A 20,228-nucleotide genomic window follows, 5' to 3' on the forward strand; every position below is an offset into this window, starting at 1 on the left:
TTTTGTGGTAAATTCGTTTTTGGAATCTTTCTCTTTTTCATTTATGAATGTGATAGTGCCATTGGGGGAGCGACTGTGATTTTTGACTATTTTAAAGGGTAGTACTTACAGACTTTAGCTGGCCTTGGAACCACAGCAGAGTGAATTGTAAACACAAATATAATATATAAAATAACCATTCCAACCTATCTAACAGAGGAGTTCTCAGACTTTTCCATAGGATGGTCCTTATTTTAATACAGAGACTGGCTCATGGCCATCTCTCCCCGCATTACTGGCCACATTGCATCCTTATGGCAACTATTGCAATTGCTTCCATGGAAAATTAATGTTTAATTTATTTTAGATGTCTTTTAATGGTTACAGTTAATAACAAGGAGGAATGAGCACTATGAACCATCAGTTGTTTCCTAGGCCACTAGGTTGGGAGCGACTGATCTAACCCAATAAACTGTAAAGATAGCCAGTTGTTTAATTACATATTTCACTCCCACACTTGGAGATAGTGTTACAGTCAGCATAGATTTGTCAGGAACAAATCGTGTCAAACCAACCTGATAGCTTTCTTTGACAGGGTAACAAGCCTTGTGCGTAGGGGGTAAGCGGTAGATGTGGTATATCTTGACTGTAGTAAAGCTTTTGATATAGTCTCGCATGACCTTCTCATAAACTAGGGAAATGCAACCTAGATAGAGCTGCTATAAGGTGGGTGCATAACTGGTTGGAAAGCTGTTCCTAGAGAGTAGTTATCAGTGTTTCACAGTCATGCTGGAAGGGCATAACGAGTGGGGTCCTGCAGAAATCAATTCTGGGTCCTGTTCTGTTGAATATCTTCATCCATTTTTTAAAAAATGGTATAAAGAGCACACTTATAAAGTTTGTGGATGGTACCAAGCTGGGAGGGGTTGCAAGTGCTTTGGAGGATAGGATTAAAATTCAAAATGATCTGTACAAACTGGAGAAATGGCCTGAAGCAAATAGGATGAAATTCAATAAGGAAAATGCGAAGTACTCCATGTAGGAGGGAACAATCAGTTGCACACATACACAATGGGAAATGACTGCCTAGGAAGGAGTACTGCGGAAAGGGATCTGGGGTTCATAGTGGAGCACAAGCTAAATATGAGTCAACGGTGTAAAACTGTTGCAAAAAAAAAAGTGAACATCATTCTGGGATGTATTAGCAGGAGTGTTGTAAGGAAGACACGGAAAGTAATTCTTCCACTCTACTCCACGCTGATTAGACCTCCACTGGAGTATTGTGTCCAATTCTGGGCGCCACATTTCAGGAAAGATGTGAACAAATTGGAGAAAGTCCAGAGAATAGCAAGAAAAATGATTAAAAGTCTAGAAAACATGACCTATGAGAAAAGATTGAAAAAATTGGGTTTGTTTAGTCTGGAAAAGAGAAGACTGAGAGGGGACATAACAGTTTTCAAGGACACAAAAGTTTGTTACGGGGGGGGGGGGGGGATTATTGTTCTTAACCTCTGAGGATAGGACAAGAAGCAATAGGCTTAAACTGCAGCAAGGGAGGTTTAGGTTGGACATTAGGAAAAACTTCCTAACTATCAGAGTGGTTAAGCACTGGAATAAATTGCCTAGGGAGGTTGTGGAATCTCCATAATTGGAGATTTTTAATAGCAGGTTAGACAAACACCTGTCAGGGATGGTCTAGACAATACTTAGTCCTGCCATGAGTACAGGGGACTGGACTAGATGACCTCTCGAAGTCCCTTCCAGTCCTATGATTCTATGACTACCTGTTTACCTGTTATACACAGTCTTTAAATTAGAATCACCCATACAAAAATCTCCTGTTCACAAATGGTCAGTGAACTCCAACCGAGATTCTTAGATTCATCTAGCTTTGTGATGATACCTGCATTTGAAACAGGATGCTATCTCTATGCTGCTGTTAGTGGTAAACAACTGTGTGTGAAACTACAGAGTGTAATGGTCTGTCATTTTCCCAAGCCAGATGTTCTATGGGAAATTTTCTATATTTTCTACAGTATGTTCCAGGGCACATACAAGATTCTAGTGGTGTCTATTTTCCTTTTTTGTGCTTCTGGATCTGGAGAGGAATGTGGGAGAGTGGGGGAAAAATGGAGCAGGGAAAAAAGACAAGAAGGAAAACAATAAGAAAGTGACTGGAGCAAGTTGTAGGATGAAAAATAGCATTTCCAGCAAACTGACCTTTTGTTGACATAGTATCCACTTAAAAAAAAAAAAGTCTCTCTTCCGCATAGTGGAATAGGTGGGCAGGTGTAAAACGAACAAAAGGAAGTATTTTTTCATACAACCTGTGGAACTCCTTGCCAGACGCTGTTGTGAAGGCCAAGACTGTAACAGAGTTAAAAAAAAACTAGATAAATTCATGGAGGAGAGGTCCATCAATAGCTATTAGCCAGGATGGGCAGGGATGGTGTCCCTAGCCTATGTTTGCCAGAAGCTGGGAATGGGCAATGGGATGGGTCACTTGATGATTACCTGTTCTGTTCATTCCCTCTGGGGCACCTGGCATTGGCCACTGTGGGAAGACAGGATACTGGGCTAGATGGACCTTTGGTCTGACCCAGTATGGCCATTCTTATGTTCTTATATGGGAAACCTCTAGGAACAACTAGGTGCTGCAGAAAGTGGTGTTGGTGATTCATTAGGTAGAACACTCTTCTGAGTCTGTAGTGCTTGGGCTAGATAATTACCTTTTGCTCATGTAAATTCCCTCAATACTTCCATCTGGAGAATCTCTCTCTCTCTTTAATACAAGTAACTTCATCTGCTAAACTACATTTTTGTGTGGTAAACAATTGCTACATTCCACCTTGGACGTGGCTGCATTTCACTGATGGTGTCAGTCATGTCATCTCTGTTCCTGTGTATAGTTTGGATATCAGCTTATGTGAAACACTTCTTTGACCTGCTACTGTCACTGGTAAAATTTAGGCAAATTGAAAACTTTGCTTACAAAAAAAATCCAGCATACCTCTCTTCCCAGATAGACTGCACAAGTCCATAGTGTGAGTAAGTCTGTCTGTCTTCCCTGTCTTAGTTTTCATACCGTAATTTACTTTCCATTTCAATGGTTTCCACTTCTAAACATACAGTAACTCCTCGCTTAACATTGTAGTTATGTTCCTGAAAAATGTGACTTTAAGCGAAACAACGTTAAGCGAATCCAATTTCCCCATAAGAATTAATGTAAATAAGGGGGGAATAGGTTCCAGGGAAATTTTTTTCACCAGACAAAAGACTCTCTGTGTGTGTGTGTGTGTGTGTGTGTGTGTGTGTGTGTGTGTGTGTACAGTATAAGTTTTAAATAATTTAATATTGGTACTCAGAGATGATGATTGGGAAGCTTGGTTGAGTGGTGAAGTCAGAGGGTGGGATATTTCCCAGGAATGCCTTACTGCTAAATGATGAACTAGCAGTCAACTGAGCCCTCAAGGGTTAACCCATTGTTGTTAATGTAGTCTCATACTCTGCAAGGCAGCATGAATGGAGGGAGGGCAGACAGAGACATACACAGTGTGTGTGTGTGTGAGAGAGGTGCGCATTGCCCCTTTAAGTACACTGACCCCACTCTAAGTACACTGCCTTTTTAAGTAGATCAACAAGTTGAGACAGAAGCTGCTGCAGAAGCTCCCTCCGTCCTGAGCCCTGTCGTGTCCCCACCCTGCTCTATATGGGGTAAGTGGGGTGCAGAAGGAGGGGGGGAAAGGGGGGACACCCTGACGTTATCCCCCCTGTTCCCTTCCCACCCCTGCACAGCAAGCAGGAGACTCCGGGGAGTAGCTCCAAGGCAGAGAGCAGGAGCAGCACGTGGCAGGGACAGCTGAACTGCTGGCTTGATAGGCTGCTGGTAGTCTGCGGCACAAGGAACTTAGGGGAACAGGGATCTGATGAGGGGCTGCCAGCCCACCCTGGTTCCAAACCCCTCCCAGCCAGCTCCAACAGGCTGCTCTTCCTGCAAGCAGTAGACAAAGCAGGCGGCTGCCAAACGACGTTATAAGAGAGAATTGCGCAACTTTAAACTAGCATGTTGATCAGCAACATAACCTAATTGACCAGCAGCGTAACAACAAAACAGCATTAACTGAGGAATTTAAGTGAGGAATCACTGTACCCCCAAAATAGTCTCTGCTCCCTTGCAGAGTGTGCTGTTTTTGATGGGGTGGATAAGAGTTTGCTTTTCCAGACAAAGCTTTGCTTTTGACAAATGTCTAAGACAGTTCTGGCAGTGGAGCACCTCAGCCTAAGCCACAGCTTCCACCCCCTTCATATTCTGCTTTAGTTGTCATCTGTAGACCTTTTTCCATGCAGCTCACCTATACACAGGAATCTCTTCCTAAACCTGTCCACTATTCCTCCATGTCCCACCTTTAAATGCAAGACTAAAAATTCCTGGAAACAATCATCTTCTCTTAAAAAAAAAAAAAAAAATTGTGTTCCATTCATTCCTTCAGGGGTGCCCCATTGAAAGCAGCACATCATGTAAAAGACAGCACTTTAGCACTGTCTGTGTAGCTATCACAAATCAAGAAATGTCAAAGTTAAGGCTATCCATGCAACATTAATGCTGTCAGCTTGTACATTTGCATTACAGTACAGTTTTTTAAATACATGATCACATTTTTTTAACTGGACAAGGAGACGGAAACCTTCTCAGAGCATAAGCACTATTTTCCTCCAATTTACCTGATTATGTGCAAAGTCAGGGTCCATAAAATCATCATATAGGAGAAGGTCCAGAACCAATCTTCAGCGGTAGCTGCAGTTTCCTTTCCCTTATTTATAGGGGGCTGAGAAGTCAATAACTACCTGGGAACTCGGTCCTAGAGGTCTCAGTTTTAGGTGGGCTGACAGAACCAGGCTCCAGAACAGTTCATAGATTTGTTTTGTTTAAGGGTTGAAGGGATCAGTAGATCATCTACTGTCTGATGTCCTATATTACACAGGCCATAAAATTTCAACCATTTATCCCTGTAATTAACTCAATCATTTGTGTTTAACTAAAGCATACATTCCAGAAAGGTGTCCAGTTTTGATCTGAAGACACAAAAATTGAAGACTCCACCACTTCCCTTGGTAGTTTATTCCAGTGGCTAATCACCCTCACCGTTAAACATTTGTGCCTTATTTCGAATTTGAATTTGTCTGGCTTTGGCTTCCAGCCATTGTTTCCCATGTCTGTCTCTGCTCGATGAAAAAGCTTTTACCCAGTATTTCATCTCTGTGATGGTTCCTATGCACTGTAATTCAAATCAGCTCTTGATCACCTTTTTGAGAAGCTGAACAAATTGAGCACTCAAAGGACATTTCTAACAAGTGGGATGATGCACCCCACAGGCATGTGGTATCTAAAGCACACTAACATGTTGTATGCTAATTGGTCTGTGTAGACCCTGTTGGTGTTTCCTGAAAGTTCCCTACTGCTCTCTAGGCAACCTTCACTGTGTTACGAGCAGGTTCTACATGAGCCAATTAATGCACAACTTGTTAGTGCACTGTTGGTATTACACCCCCACCCCCAAAAGCATATTACCCCACCTTGTAGACACGTCCTAAGTTTCTCACTGTAAGACAGCCCTCAAATTGTGTTTGTGGCTTTTTTCTGCACCTGCTCCAATTTTTCAACATCCTTTTTAAATGTGAACACCAGAAGTGTGCACAGCATTCTAGTAATGGTCTCACCAATGCCATATACAGAGTTAAAAATCACCTCTCTGTTCCTGTTCACTGATCCCCTTTTTATACATCCAGGGCTTGTGTTAGCCCTTTTTGCCACAACTTCGCATTGCTTGTCCACTATGACCTCTACATCCTTTTCTGAGTGACTGTTTTCCAGGATACAGTTCCCCATTCTGTAGATGTGGCCTGGATTCTTCGTTCCTAGCTGTCTGACCTTGCACTTGGCTGTATTAAAATGTATTTTGTGTGAATGGCCTTAGCTTACCAAGTAATCCACATCACCATGAATGACTGTTTTAGCCTCCTCATTATTTGCCGTTCCTTCAATATTTTCTTTCAGTAGTGGTTTTATATTTACTTCCAGATAATGGATAAAAACATTGAAGAACATTAAGCCCATGGAAGGCCCAATAAAATCACCCCTATTTGATGATGAAGGATATTTGTGAATGGTATTTTCAGGGTATTTATGTTGATGGCCTAATACAGCTTTGGAGTGAGAGCTGGCCATCCATCCTGTTGGATATGACCAGACCAGTGCGGAGAGGGAGATAGGAAGAGTACCAGGGTGCAAGTAGGCTGGTATGGCGTACCTGTAAGAAGTGGCCGCCAGTATTGGCACATATGTAGCCAATGTAAAAGTGCCGGTGCGGCAGCGCTTTAACGTCGCTGCGCCTTTTGCCCCCTCCCGCTGGCGGCCCTGCCCCGAGCGGCCCGGGCCAGGCAGCGTGGATGGGCTGGCTGGGGTAAGCCGACCCCCAGCCCTGCCCCTTCCGCCCAAGGCCCCGCCCCTTCTGGGGGCCAGGAGTCGGGCCTCTGTACTGGTAAGTCCTCTACGTTACTTTCACCCCTGAAGAGTACATTTTAAAAGATGATTTGTGTACAGAATACTCCCCTTACCACTGCTCGGTGGGGCATTTAGAACAAAACCCGAACTTAGTATTTATATTTGATAGATATTTGCAGGTGACATTTAAGGACACATCAAAGTCAACTTGTTTTGCAGCCATGTCTCACTTCCATAGGGAAGTGACTGATATAAAACCCATAATTAAGCAACCAGTCTTAAAGTAGAATGAGTTTAATCTTGCATAAAATGAAAGCTTTCATTTTAGATGTTAGTTGACGTTTCCTTGTATTGTATGACCATTAGTTATCTTTCTGGTGGCCAGCATCTCAGTTAGAATGGTTAGCAAGCTGGCCGTTTTATGTACGATGGAATGATTTATTTTTCCCTAGACAAAGTGCTTTATAGACCCGCACCCCAATTTGTTTCTCAGAACAATTTGCCCTTCTATGTAAATCATGATGTTATCCATCTTTTAGTTTGTCCTAATTCTTTGCTGCTTGGGGGAGATTTAGCTTCATGCCTCAGTTCTCATCAGATTCTGTCAAATAGTTTCTGACCCAAACACAGTTATGTGGGCAAAAACAAAGCCCTGTTTATTTTCTATAGAGGACATATAAGCAGTCAAATATTGCAGTCCACATGAGTAAAATTTGCTATCAAAGAACCTTTGAGTCATTTCAACTGATTTCTCTTATCCCTTCTTGAGCTAGTTCAGTCAGAGAAGTGACTGCTTCTCAGGCAGAGAAAAAAATTCATGTGAAGAAATTTACAAGATGGTGACCTACTATAGGCATCTCTGTTCCTTTATTGAACATTGTTAAGGCTACGATTTAGTCACGGAGGGCAGATTCTGTGATTCTACCGGACCTACGTGACTTCTTCAGCTTCAGCTGTCAGGGGCTGGAGGCGAGACTGTGCCCCCCTGCCTTGCAGCTGGGGCTGGAACCAGGACCCTGCAGCCGCTGCCCTGTGGCTTGTGCCAGGCCAGTGCATGCCCAGGGCCATGCGCCCCACCCCCTGGCTGCGGCTGGGTGTGACGAGGGCTGCAGCAGGGGCTGTGCACCCCGGCCCTGCAGCTTTCACCGGGGCCACGCATCCTGGTCTTGCAGCCAGGGCTAGGCACCCCCCCGCCATGGCTGCAGCCAGGGCCATACACCCCTGTCCCGCAGCTGCAGCTAGCTCCAGAGTGGGGGCTGCGCTCTCCCCATGGCTGTGCGCCCCCCATGGCTGCACCCCCAGCTGCAGCATTTCCCCATTACATGTATAGGAAATTTCTCATGTACCACTGAAACCCTATAATAGGTTAAAATGGCTTATATGAGACCACTGTATGTCTCATCAAAAACGATAGCCTGAAATGTTTGTAGTTCTAAGCAGAAACATTATTGAAAATTTACCCAAAGACCACATTTTTATACTTCGATAATTTGACAAACGTTTTGTTAGCAGAAGTATTTTCCAAGATGTTGCATGTTCTAATTGTAAATAAACTTAGTAAATCGTTCTGAAGAGGACTAAGGATTTTTTGTAAGGTTAAATTTACATATATTTTAAAGATTTTTTTGAACACATATAGGTTTTCATATAAATATAAACATATCAGAGGAGATACTGAGTTTTCTTATGTAGCAAAACATCAAAAATACAGCAAATATAAACAGCTGTAATATTCGGTACAGAATTGGAATTTTGGTTGCAATTTTGAATATTTAGATGATGGTGGATGGTTGTGGTTGTAAAAGGAAAAACAGTGGAAATATATTGAGATCAATGTTACTGCAGTGTTTTCACTAAACACCTGCCATGTTTGCTTCTTTATGAAAAGTTCCCAGTTCTCAGTGACATGCTCTGAGTAGCCAAATCACTAATTCTTTAATATGCCAAGTATTCAAGTACATTTTTATACCCTCTTTATTCCTGGATCCTGATTATTCAAAGGCTCGTCTCCCAACAGATGCTACGCTGTACAAAGGGGTATGATGTGGCTTTCCTAGGTATCCATCTGTTTTAGAACCCCTGCATTAACTGCTAGTACACTGAACTGTATTTAGTGCTTCTCTGTTACACTACGGTTTTTCCCCCATGGAAAGGGAGTGTTCTTTGGACATCTGTGATCTTCACCTGACATTTGAATTTTTCCCATTTCCCTGTAAATTTTTGGCCACAACTATATCCCATAAAATAGATTTAATTTAGCGGTTTTGCATTAAGTATGTAATAATATTAATACCCTACCGAGCTCTTATCTTTAGATCTTTAAAAAGGTCAATATCATCTCCTTTTGTGGATGGGGAAACTGAGGCATTGGGAAGAAAGTTACTTAGGCAGCATCACCCATCAGAACAGTGGAAGTCAGGAATTGACATCAGGTCTTCAGTTAGTACTCTGTGTACTAGGTCTCCCTAGATTAATATGAGTTTCTCACTTAGTGTGCAGCTCCTATGATGTTGTTAAACTGTGGGTCCTCTTTAGGATTACCAGGTATCAGGTTTTCGACTGGAATGCCCAGTCGAAAAGGGACCCTGGTGGCTCCAGATAGCACCGCTGACTGGACCATTGAAAGTCCGGTTGGTGGGGCTGACAGGCTCCCTACCCGGCTCCGCACTTCCCAGAAACGACAACATGTCCCTTGGCTCCTAGGCGTAGGCGTGGCCAGATGGGCTCCATGGGCTGCCCGAACACCAGCTCTGCAGCTTCCATTGGTCGGGAATTGCGGCCAATGGGAGCTGTGGGGGTTGACGCCAGTGGGAGGAGGCAGAGTGCACTGCACAGAGCCACCTAGCCGCTGTCCTTGCACCTAGGAGCCGGAGGGACATGTTGATGCTTCTGGGGAGCCGCTAGAGGTAAGTGCTGCACCTCTGATCTCTTCCTGTACCCCATCCCCATATCCCAGTCCTGTGCCCCCTCCTGCACTGAAACGCCCTTCCGGGAGAGTGTCTGTTCAGTTCATGATTTTTAGTGTCTAGCAGAGTAATGCATTTAAGTTCCCGGGCTCCTTTTTTGAAAGTGTTCAGGTTTCCTTTGAGGATGAGGACTGATAGGTCAGCTCTGGAGTGATCATAGTACCTTAGGTGGTCCCTTACAACAGTGGTTCTCAACCAGGGGTCAGGGGCCCCCTGGGGGCCGTGAGCAGGTTTCAGAGGGTCCGCCAAGCAGGGCCAGTGATAGACTTGCTGGGGCCCAGGGCAGAAAGCCCAAGTCCCACTGCATGGGGCTGAAGCCTGGGGCCCTGAGCCCTGCTACCTGGGGCTGAAGCAGAAGTCTGAGCAACTTAGCTTCTCAGAAATGCTTCCAGTTCCACGCACAGGGCCAGCTGGGCAGGCAGAGCTTCAGAGTCGCAATGCGTGGATGAGACGATGGTGTAGAGAGGAGGGGTTTAGATTTATTAGGAACAGGGGAAACTTTTGGGATAGCAGGAACCTATACAGGAAGGATGGGCTCCACCTAAACCAAAGTGGATCCAGACTGCTGGCACTTCACATTAAAAAGGTTGCAGAGCAGTTTTTAAACCAAGGGATGGGGGAAAGCCGATTGCTGCAGAGGTGCAAGTGGATTGGACAGAGACTTCTATTAGAAGAGAGTCTATTGATAGAGATTCTCTAGGTTTTAGTCAGGAGGAGAGGATGGAAGAGGATAAAGTATGGGCCAGATCAGACGAGAAACATTCACAGAAAGAATATGACACATCAGAAAAGGGCAGACAAATAAACAGTGACAAGTTTTTAAAGTGCTTGTACACAAATGCTAGAAGTCTAAATAATAAGATGGGTGAACGAGAGTGCCTCGTGTTAAAGGAGGATATTGATATAATAGGCATCACAGAAACCTGGTGGAGTGAGGACAATCAATGGGGGAGAATCATTCCGGGGTACAAAATATATCAGAAGGACAGAACAGGTCGTGCAGGGGGGGTAGAGTGGCACTATATGTGAAAGAAAATGTAGAATCAAATGAAGTAAACTTAAATGAATCCAAATGTTCCATAGAATCTCTATGGGTAGTAATTCCATGCTCTAATAAGAATATAACACTAGGAATCTATTATCGACCACCTGACCAGGACAGTGATAGTGACGATGAAATGCTAAGGGAGATTAGAGAGGCTATCAAAATAAAGAACTCAATAATAGTGGAGGATTTCAATTATCCCCATACTGACTGGGTACATGTCACCTCAGGATGAAATGCAGAGACAAAATTTCTCGATACTTTACATGACTACTTCTTGGAGCAGCTGGTACAGGAACCCACAAGGGGAGAGGCACCTCTCAATCTAGCCCTGAGTGGAGTGCAGGATCTGGTCCAAGAGGTAACTATAACGGGACCGCTTGGAAATAGTGACCATAGTATAATAACATTTAACATTCCTGTGGTGGGAAGAACACCTCAACAGCCCAACACTGTGGCATTTAATTTCAGAAAGGAGAACTATGCAAAAATGAGGCGGTTAATTAAACAGAAATTAAAAAGTACAGTGACTAGAGTGAAATCCCTGCAAGCTGCATGGTCACTTTTCAAAGACACTATAATAGAGGCTCACCTTAAATGTATACTCCAAATTAAAAAAACACAGTAAAAGAATTAAAGAGCCACCGTGGCTTAACAACCATTAAACGAAGCAGTGAGAGATAAAAAGGCACATTTTGAAAAATGGAAGTCATATCCTAGTGAGGTAAATAGAAAGGAGCATAAACACTGCCAAATTAAATGTAAAAATTTAATAAGAAAAGCTAAAAAGGAGTTTGAAGAACAGCTACCCAAAACCTCAGAAGGTAATAACAAAATGTTTAAGTACATCAAAAGCAGGAAGCCTACTAAACAACCAGTGGGGCCCCTGGATACAAAAGGAGCACTTAAAGACAATAAAGTCATCGCAGAGAAACTAAATGAATTCTTTGCTTCAGTCTTCAGGTCTGAGGACGTTAGGGAGATTCCCAAACCTGAGCCATCTTTTGTAGGTGGCAAATCTGAGGGATTGTCACAGATTGAAGTGTCATTAGAGGCTGTTTTGGAATTAATTGATAAATTTAACAGTAACAAGTTACCGGGACCAGATGGCATTCACCCAAGAGTTCTGAAAGAACTCAAATGTGAAATTGCGGAACTATTAGCTGGTTTGTAACCTGTCCTTTAAATCAGCTACTGTACCCAATGACTGGAAGATAGCTAATGTAATGCCAATATTTATGAAGGGCTCTAGAGGTGATCCTGGCAATTATAGACCAGTAAGTCTAACATCAGTACCGGGCAAATTAGTTGAAACAATAGTAAAGAATAAAATTGTCAGACACACAGAAGAACATAAGTTGTTGCGCAAAAGTCAACATGGTTTCTGTAAAGGGAAATCATGTCTTACTAATCTATTAGAGTTCTTTGAGGCGGTCAACAAACATGTGGACAAGGGGGATCCAGTGGACATAGTGTAATTAGATTTCCAGAAAGCCTTTGACAAGGTCCCTCACCAAAGGCTCTTATGTAAATTAAGTTGTCATGGGAGAAGAGGGAAGATCCTTTCATGGTTTGAGAACTGGTTAAAAGACAGGGAACAAAGGAATAAATGGTAAATTTTCAGAACGGGGAGGGGTAGGAAACTAGTGGTGTTCCCCAAGGGTCAGTCCTAGGACCAATCCTATTCAACTTGTTCATAAATGATCTGGAGAAAGGGGTAAACAGTGAGGTGGCAAAGTTTGCAGATGATACTAAACTGCTCAAGATAGTTAAGTCCAAAGCAGACTGTGAAGAACTTCAAAAAGATCTCACAAAACTAAGTGATTGGGCAACAAAATGGCAAATGAAATTTAATATGGATAAATGTAAAGTAATGCACACTGGAAAAAATAATCCCAATTATACATACAATATGATGGGGGCTAATTTATCTACAACTAATCAGGAGAAAGATCTTGGAGTCATCGTGGACAGTTCTCTGAAGACGTCCATGCAGTGCACAGCGGCAGTCAAAAAAGCAAACGGAATGTTAGGAATCATTAAAAAAGGCATAGAGAATAAGACGGAGAATATCTTATTGCCCTTATATAAATCCATGGTACGCCCACATCTTGAATACTGCGTACAAATGTGGTCCCCTCGTCTCAAAAAGGATATACTGACATTGGAAAAGGTTCAGAAAAGGGCAGCTAAAATGATTAGGGGTTTGGAACGGGTCCCATATGAGGAGAGATTAAAGAGGCTAGGACTTTTCAGCTTGGAAAAGAGGAGACTAAGGGGGGATATGATAGAGGTATATAAAAACATGAGTGGTGTGGAGAAAGTGAATAAGGAAATGTTATTTACTTGTTCCTATAATATAAGAACTAGGGGCCACCAAATGAAATTAATGGGCAGCAGGTTTAAAACAAATAAAAGGAAGTTGTTCTTCACTCAGTGCTCAATCAACCTGTTGAACTCCTTGCCTGAGGAGGTTGTGAAGGCTAGGACTATAACAGGGTTTAAAAGAGAACTGGATAAATTCATGGAGGTTAAGTCCATGAATGGCTATTAGCCAGGATGGATAAGGAATGCGCGGAGGGATAGCTCAGTGGTTTGAGCATTGGCCCTGCTAAACCCAGGTTGTTAGTTCAATCCTTGAGGGGGGTATTTAGGGATATGGGGTAAAAATCTGTTGGGTGATTTAATTGGGGATTGGCCCTGCTTTGAGCAGGGGGTTGGACTAGATAATCGCCTGAGGTCCCTTCCAACCCTGATATTCTGTGATTCTATGAATGGTATCCCTAGCCTCTGTCAGAGGGTGGAGATGGATGGCAGGCGAGAGATCACGTGATCGTTATCCATTAGGTTCACTCCCTCTGGGGCACCTGGCATTGGCCACTGTCGGTAGACAGGATACTGGGCTGGATGGACCTTTGGTTTGACCCAGTATGGCCGTTCTTATGGTGTCCCTTGTGGTATGGGCCTCTGGATAATTGCCTGCTTGCTACCCCCTAGTGCCGGCCCTCTCTTTTATATTCAGAAAACAAGTTATTGTGGCACAGGTGGACCGTGGAGTTTTTATAACATGTTTGGGGGGCCTCAGAAAGAGAGAGGTTGAGAACCCCGCCTTACAATAAATGTGCTAATTACTTATGCTAACAATCTGTTCCACCTTGCAGTTTGCTGTGAGGCTGGGAGTACCTCCTTTCCCAGACCGGAAGAAGAGCTCTGTGTGGCTCAAAAGCTTGGCTCTCTCTCCAACAGAAGTTGGTCTAATAAAAGATATTACCTGACCCACCTTGTCTCTCTAATATCCACACTGACATGGCTAGAATTACACTGCATAAAGCAGTTGAGGTGTACACTTCTATTTTACCAAGTTTTCCTAAAGCCCAGTGTCCCACTTACTGGCTTGCTTTTGGCTAAAAGCATTATTAACCCAGTTTATTTGGGAAACTTTCGTTGGTGCAAACTTGCAATGAGATCAAGAGAGCTCATGTGCAATTTGTTGAAAACACCATACATCATATTCCTTGCTATACTTGTTTTTGGATAACACAGGTTTTTTCCAAAAGAGAGAGGGCATGTTTTGCTTTTAAAACAAGCTACCATCTCAGGGAGTGAATAAATTGTCAAACCTAGATTGTGTGTCCTTTTACAATATGAAATATAAGAGAGATGGTGTTCTTGAATCAGGTATTGTGGTTCCTAGAATGTCTTCTAAAAGCCAAAGCTAAATTCACTATTGAATGGGAAATAGGTTGATGACTTCTTTTTTTTTTTTTTCCATTTTGCAGTTGATGTGAACACAGCACTGCCCTTGCAAGTTGCACCAACTTCGGTCCCCATGGATCTCCGCTTGGACCACCAGTTTTCCATGCCAGTGACGGAACCTACACTCCGAGAACAGCAACTCCAGCAGGAACTCCTGGCTCTCAAACAAAAACAACAAATTCAGAGACAAATCCTTATAGCTGAGTTCCAGAGGCAGCATGAGCAACTTTCCCGTCAGCATGAGGCTCAGCTACATGAACATATAAAAGTAAGTGATTGAAACACAGCTGTGAGCACTGGGTAGAAATACTAATTTTAAAAAAATGCTCTAAATGCAGATGAACTTGTTTGAAAGGAGGAGAAGCAGTGGGACTGGTAACCCCTGTTTAGAGAATCATATCTATAGGTTTAATACAGAGAACCAAGTACCAACATTTTAACAATGAGAGATTAAATTTAGGTTCCAGTCTCGTAGGTCCTTATTGAGCACCTAAATAAGTGGCCTGACTTTCAAAAGTGCTGAACTGCCCAACTACTCCCATCAACCCACTTATTTAGAGGCCTAAGTGTGAATTTAGGAGCCTGCAGTTAGGATTTCATTTTTGAAAAATCTTGGCCTAAATAAAGAAACCGAGCCCCTTTTATTGACAAAATGGCTATTGAGAATAGAACTTGTAGGAAACCAATGTTACTGTTCTGCCTAATATCTAAATGTAAAAGTGCACTTAAAAGTTAGTGACCATAAGTTTTAGATTGAGGGAAAATATTTTGTATGTGATATGATTCCAAAATCAATCTCACCTGATGGATGCTTTATATAGCCAATATTTGTAGCATTCAGTAGGAAAGTCAAACGAAGGATTGGGTTTGAATGTAAACATTTGTGATTGAGATATTAGAGTCTATATTCGGGGTAGTCATTGCAGTTTATTTTCCTATGGCTTATAAACTCTTTGAGGCAGGGCACAAATATGGTGTTTTTATAATGGTCTGTGAACATTTCAGTAATATAAATGTGGAACAATGTTTGGTAGCAGTTAGTATCAAGCCACAGGTTAGGTTAGTAGTGCTCTCATCTAGTGTTTAAAGCTATTCAATGTTAATGACATTAAAATCTATATTATAATGCACATAAGGGGCCTATCTCTGCTGAGAGCCACACGTGCAGTTCTGTGGACATCAGTGAAAATACACCCAAGTTTCTGATCCAGAATGGGATTGTTGGAATATCAGTTATGATTTCTGAGATTTCCTGACACAGCTTCAGTAGGAATACTGACTTCAATTTCTTTGCAGTATGATGTAATTTAAATATTTTACCAGTATTAACTGTAGTCATACTTTGTCGTTGTAGGTAATGTACCAGATTATAAATTCATCTTGTGAACATTCCTGTTTGTTAACCGAAAGAGCATTTTAGTCAGTACAGTACAGTTCTACTCCTCTAGCAAAGTCAGTCTTCAGTAGGGTTCACAGGATTTTATGGGGCCAGATCTCATATTCCTTTAAAATGCCACAAAAGAGAAGAGGACATGTTGTCAAAAATTGTTAACTGAATTCCAGAGCTACTTTATGTGGATCATATTCTCTATTAACTGCAGAGGAAACTTAGCCTGAGTAAGGAGTGCCGAATAGGGGAGCATTAATTAATTTGATTAATGTGAGAAATTTGGTGTTAGAATCGAGTGCACAAGTTGTCCATTGCACATCTGCAAGTTATAAAGCAGTCCCCTGGATGTTATCTTCTCCAGAGTAGCACAAAAGCACATGCAGGGTTTGTGGGAAGGGGGGGGTGTGTGTGAGTGAGAGAGAGAGAGAGAGAGAGAGGTGTGACTTTCAATATTAAGTGCACGTTAACCTCTGCCCTAATGTTTTAAACTGTTCTGTCAAACAGAATGAAAGCTAACATAACAAATGGAAGTAGGAGGTACAGTTTGGAAGATGGCTGTTGCACAGTGAAAATGTTAAACATTATATAAATATTCAGAGTAACAGAGTATTGCTATGGTAACATCAGTTTTCAGAATTGCGAATGTGCTTTGCTCTCAAAGGGGGGGGGGTTAGAATTGCACAGGGTACATAGTGTTGGTGTAACATTAAAAAGTGATTGCACCCTGAATCTTATAACTTTTTCACACATATCCTTTCTTTTTAAAGGTTAAGTACTATATTATATTTACAGACTTTCTAAACAGCAGAATAGACCTATGTTAATTACTGTCCATTGTAACATAATTGACTTAAGTTGTCAGCAGTAATACTTAAACTGAAGATTTAGTGCCAGCTATTGTGTGGATCATCAGCAGTGTGCATGCATGTGTGTGGTGTTAAGAACTTAATCTCTTTAGGGCAGGGACTGTCATTTACCATGTGTATGTACAGTGTCTGGCACAGTAGGGCCTAATCTGGGTGTTAGTTGCCTTTGGGTGTTACCACAATATACATGTTAAATAATGGTACGGTCAGTACCACAGTACTGACTTTCAACACGGACTTAAATTGCACTCTGGGTTTCTGAGCATGAAAAATGCTGCTCATTCTGAACTGTACGAAAGGTATGGTGGTTGTCAAGTGAGGAGACATTCCTGCTAGTAACCTAATTATAAGGCCGTTAATAATCTTAAAAACAACAACATATCACATGGAACCTCCACAATTAATGTACATGTTGAATGTATCTTGGAAAAGTGCATCATCGAATTTGTATAAAATTTATGTTTATGACTTCAATAAAAGTCTACATGATAAAGAAAAATTGATCACGGATTGAACAAGCTAGTCCCTTTAAACCAAACTATACTATTGTCATAATCATTGTTTGCAGTTTTGGCACGTTTTTATTGCATTGTTAATAATTCAACCTACATTTAAAAATAATTGATATTTAATAAAATGACTGGCTGAATTAACCTTGGAAAACTGGCAGCTGTATTTATTCCAACCACCATTAAGGTTATATGAGTTTTCATTCAAGAGCTTGAATGAAACACACAGCCAAAGATAGCAGTGATGGTCGCAATTTATTTTTATTGTTGTTGACCTGTTTTGGAGCATAGGAAATATGAGGGGGAATGCTCATCCCATTTTTTTTTTAAATAAAGCAAACAAATAACCTTGCAACCAGGACAGGGAAGCAAGCTGTGAGCTGAAAGGTAAAACTTGGCATAGAAATAGCCCTGATTTGAAGGGCTAGTGCCCTTCCTTTTTTCAGAGGAAATCAGTTTTGATTTGAAAATCAGATGCTCAGCGTTTGCAAGAGAGTTCTGTTAAACTTGTAGTGTGTAAGGCAGGGTTTGCTGTGTGTGTGTATGCGTGCTTGTGGGCATGACTATATCTTTAGCTGCATAATGAAAGTTCTAGTCAGGTATATTGCTGCTAATTATATGACATTTGTAGCTGGAGGCAGGATAAGTGCAGACCTTGAAGTATGAGCGTGTTGAGGAAATATCAGCAAGTGCTTTGTAAACAGATATAGTTTCAAAGATGTATGGGAGAGGAATGACTTCCCTGCTCACTTTAGAAGTACTGCAGGAGTTACTCTGGAGAAAGCTAGCATGGGATTTGTGTGTAGATTATTGCAAGCCAGCAGTCTCTCAAAGTCCTTCAAAATTAAGTGTTTTCTGAAAAACAAAGCCAAACAAAGTACCAATCAATGCCAGGTAGGGATTCCCTTTATGACCCCTCCTATTTGCTCTAGTGATTGAACCTTTTGCACTGTAGACGTATCTGATTCATGGCATGACAGATCGGAGTTCTGAGCAGAAGTTAGCAGTGTTGGCTATGAGTATGTCTGCACTGTGAGCTAGAAGTGTAAATTCCAGTTTGAGTGGACATACCTACGCTAGCTCTGATTGAGCTAGTACGCTAAAGAGAGAGAGTGGCTATGGGGTGGGGGGCGGAGGCTAGCCATCCTGAATTTGTACCTGTCCAAGATGCTAAGCATGAATTTGGTTAGCTAGCCCTTCCCACCACTTGCACCACTGTGGCTTCTCTGTGTGTTTAGCACGCTAGCTCAATCTGTGGGTATGTCCACTTGAGATGGAATTTACACCTTCAGCTCAAAATGGAGATAGACCCTGTGTTTTATAGTATCATGTTATTCGAGAGGTTAAGGTATTGTAGAAGTCTCTAGTTTCAACATGTTTAACGTTAGAGTAAAACCTCAGCAAGCTAGTTCAGAGATCCTTAAATTGTTCCATAGCTTTGGAGGTTAGAGCATTGGCTTTCTAAATTAGGGCCCTCAATTCAAATCTCCATTGGGCCTTGTGGAAACTTTTCTTTAAGTGTGGTGTTGGTATAGCAGAATGGTTCTTCACAGAGGGTATGAAAGATCCCACAATCAAACGCTGACAGGCCACCTTGGTGCGTGTGATGTTTCAAGTCAAAATAAGGCAAAGGTTATTATCAGAAAAGATTATTAACCTTTGGAGCAGATTACTAAAGCATGTGTTGATTTCTCCATCACTTGTACTCATTAAACCAAGACGTCTTTCTAAAAGATAGGCAAGTAGTTCAGCCACAAGTCATTGAACTGGATATATGTTATTGCAGGAGATCAGACAAGATGATCATAATAGTGACTTTTGGCCTTAACATCTTCTCCATTTCACTGAAGCAAGCAAAGCATGAGATACCTGCTCATTCGCATCACCTGCCTTGCCCTCCCACTTTTGGTGTTAATTTTATCACTTCTTAATTCATCTTAACAGACACATTTAGCAATTGTCTCTTTCCTGGATTTGCAAGATAATATGAATGCAAATAATGTTTTTGCAGAGGATCTTCATCATTCAGACTCTTCCTATTCTTATATCCATGAGACAAAAGAAATGTTTCAGTCAATGTAATACAACATGGGCCTTGAAAATGAAAATGCTATATTAGTCTTTGGAAGAAGGAAGGCTGGCCATGCCCAAACTTATTAGGCTCACTCACATAACTTAGAGAGACAAAGACGAACATTGGATCAATACGGAATGGGAAGATTTTGATATCACTCTGGATTGTGTTCTGCTGAGGTAAAAGGTCTCCTCAAATTGGACCACATGCATGTGTTAAATTAATCCTTCTGTATGGGACCGATTAAGAGTTAGCCCTGCCTATTTCCTGTTTATTCCCACAAACACAACATTTTCTCACCACTCCACTTGGGAATTCAGAATTACGAAGTCGACTCTTGTAGAAGGTTGGACTTTGGTCTGCAGGGTATCTCTAGTCAATCCTGGAAAAAGTGCTAGATTTGTATGTTTTACAAAATATGTTGAAATTAGATGAAAGGTCTGTTTTTCCAACCTTCAGCTTGGGTGTTATGTTTCTAACTGCACAGAGGTGGAGGGTTTGAAGAGACCAGAAACAGGAAGAAAGGGTTGCATGTTCACACTTAAATTTGTTTTTTCCTGACTTTTAGGTTCTATTAGTGCAGGGGTTCTCAACCTTGTTCTTTCTGAGCCCCTCCTCCCTCCCCCCCCGCCTCGGCCAAACATGCTATAAAAACTCCAGGGCCCACCTGTGTCACAATAACTGGTTTTCTGCGTATAAAAGCCACAATAACTGGTTTTCTGCATATAAAAAGGGCGGGAGTTAGGAGTTAGCAAGCAGTAGCATGCCACAGGAGCCCCTGCAAAGCTACATTGCTCAGGCTTCGGCTTCAGCCCTTGGGTAGCGGGACTCAGGGCCTGGGCTTTAACCCCATGTGGGAGGGCTTCAGCTTTCTGTCCCGGGCCCCAGTGGGTCTAATGCTGGCCCTGCTTGGCGGTCCCCCTAAAACCTGCTCCCAGTCCCTCCAGGGAGCCTCGGACTCTTGATTGAGAACCACTGTATTAGTGGAAACTAGAGCAGATACCATTCCTAACCTGCCCCATAGACACACTCTGTGGATTCCAGATTTGCTTCTTCCTTGGGGTTTGGCTTTTGTTGACCGAGAACACAAGCACTGTCACCTATTGCAATTTTATCACCAATCTTGCGATATTTGGTGATT

At 42.1% G+C, this 20,228-nt stretch overlaps 1 protein-coding gene across 5 annotated transcripts in view; it reads left to right on the forward strand.

Moving 5' to 3' along the window:
• HDAC4 (histone deacetylase 4) overlaps nt 1-20,228 on the forward strand; it is a 467,144-nt gene that overhangs the window by 227,868 nt on the left and 219,048 nt on the right. For all 5 annotated transcript variants that reach the window (XM_084643125.1, XM_084643127.1, XM_084643129.1 and 2 more), the window contains one exon: nt 14,272-14,516. In XM_084643125.1, the coding sequence (XP_084499251.1) occupies nt 14,272-14,516 (245 nt within the window). The remainder of the gene's footprint in view (nt 1-14,271; nt 14,517-20,228) is intronic.

This window comes from Lepidochelys olivacea (genome assembly GCF_965140295.1).
Source record: "Lepidochelys olivacea isolate rLepOli2 genome assembly, chromosome: 11".
Classification (NCBI taxonomy): Eukaryota; Metazoa; Chordata; order Testudines; family Cheloniidae; genus Lepidochelys; species Lepidochelys olivacea.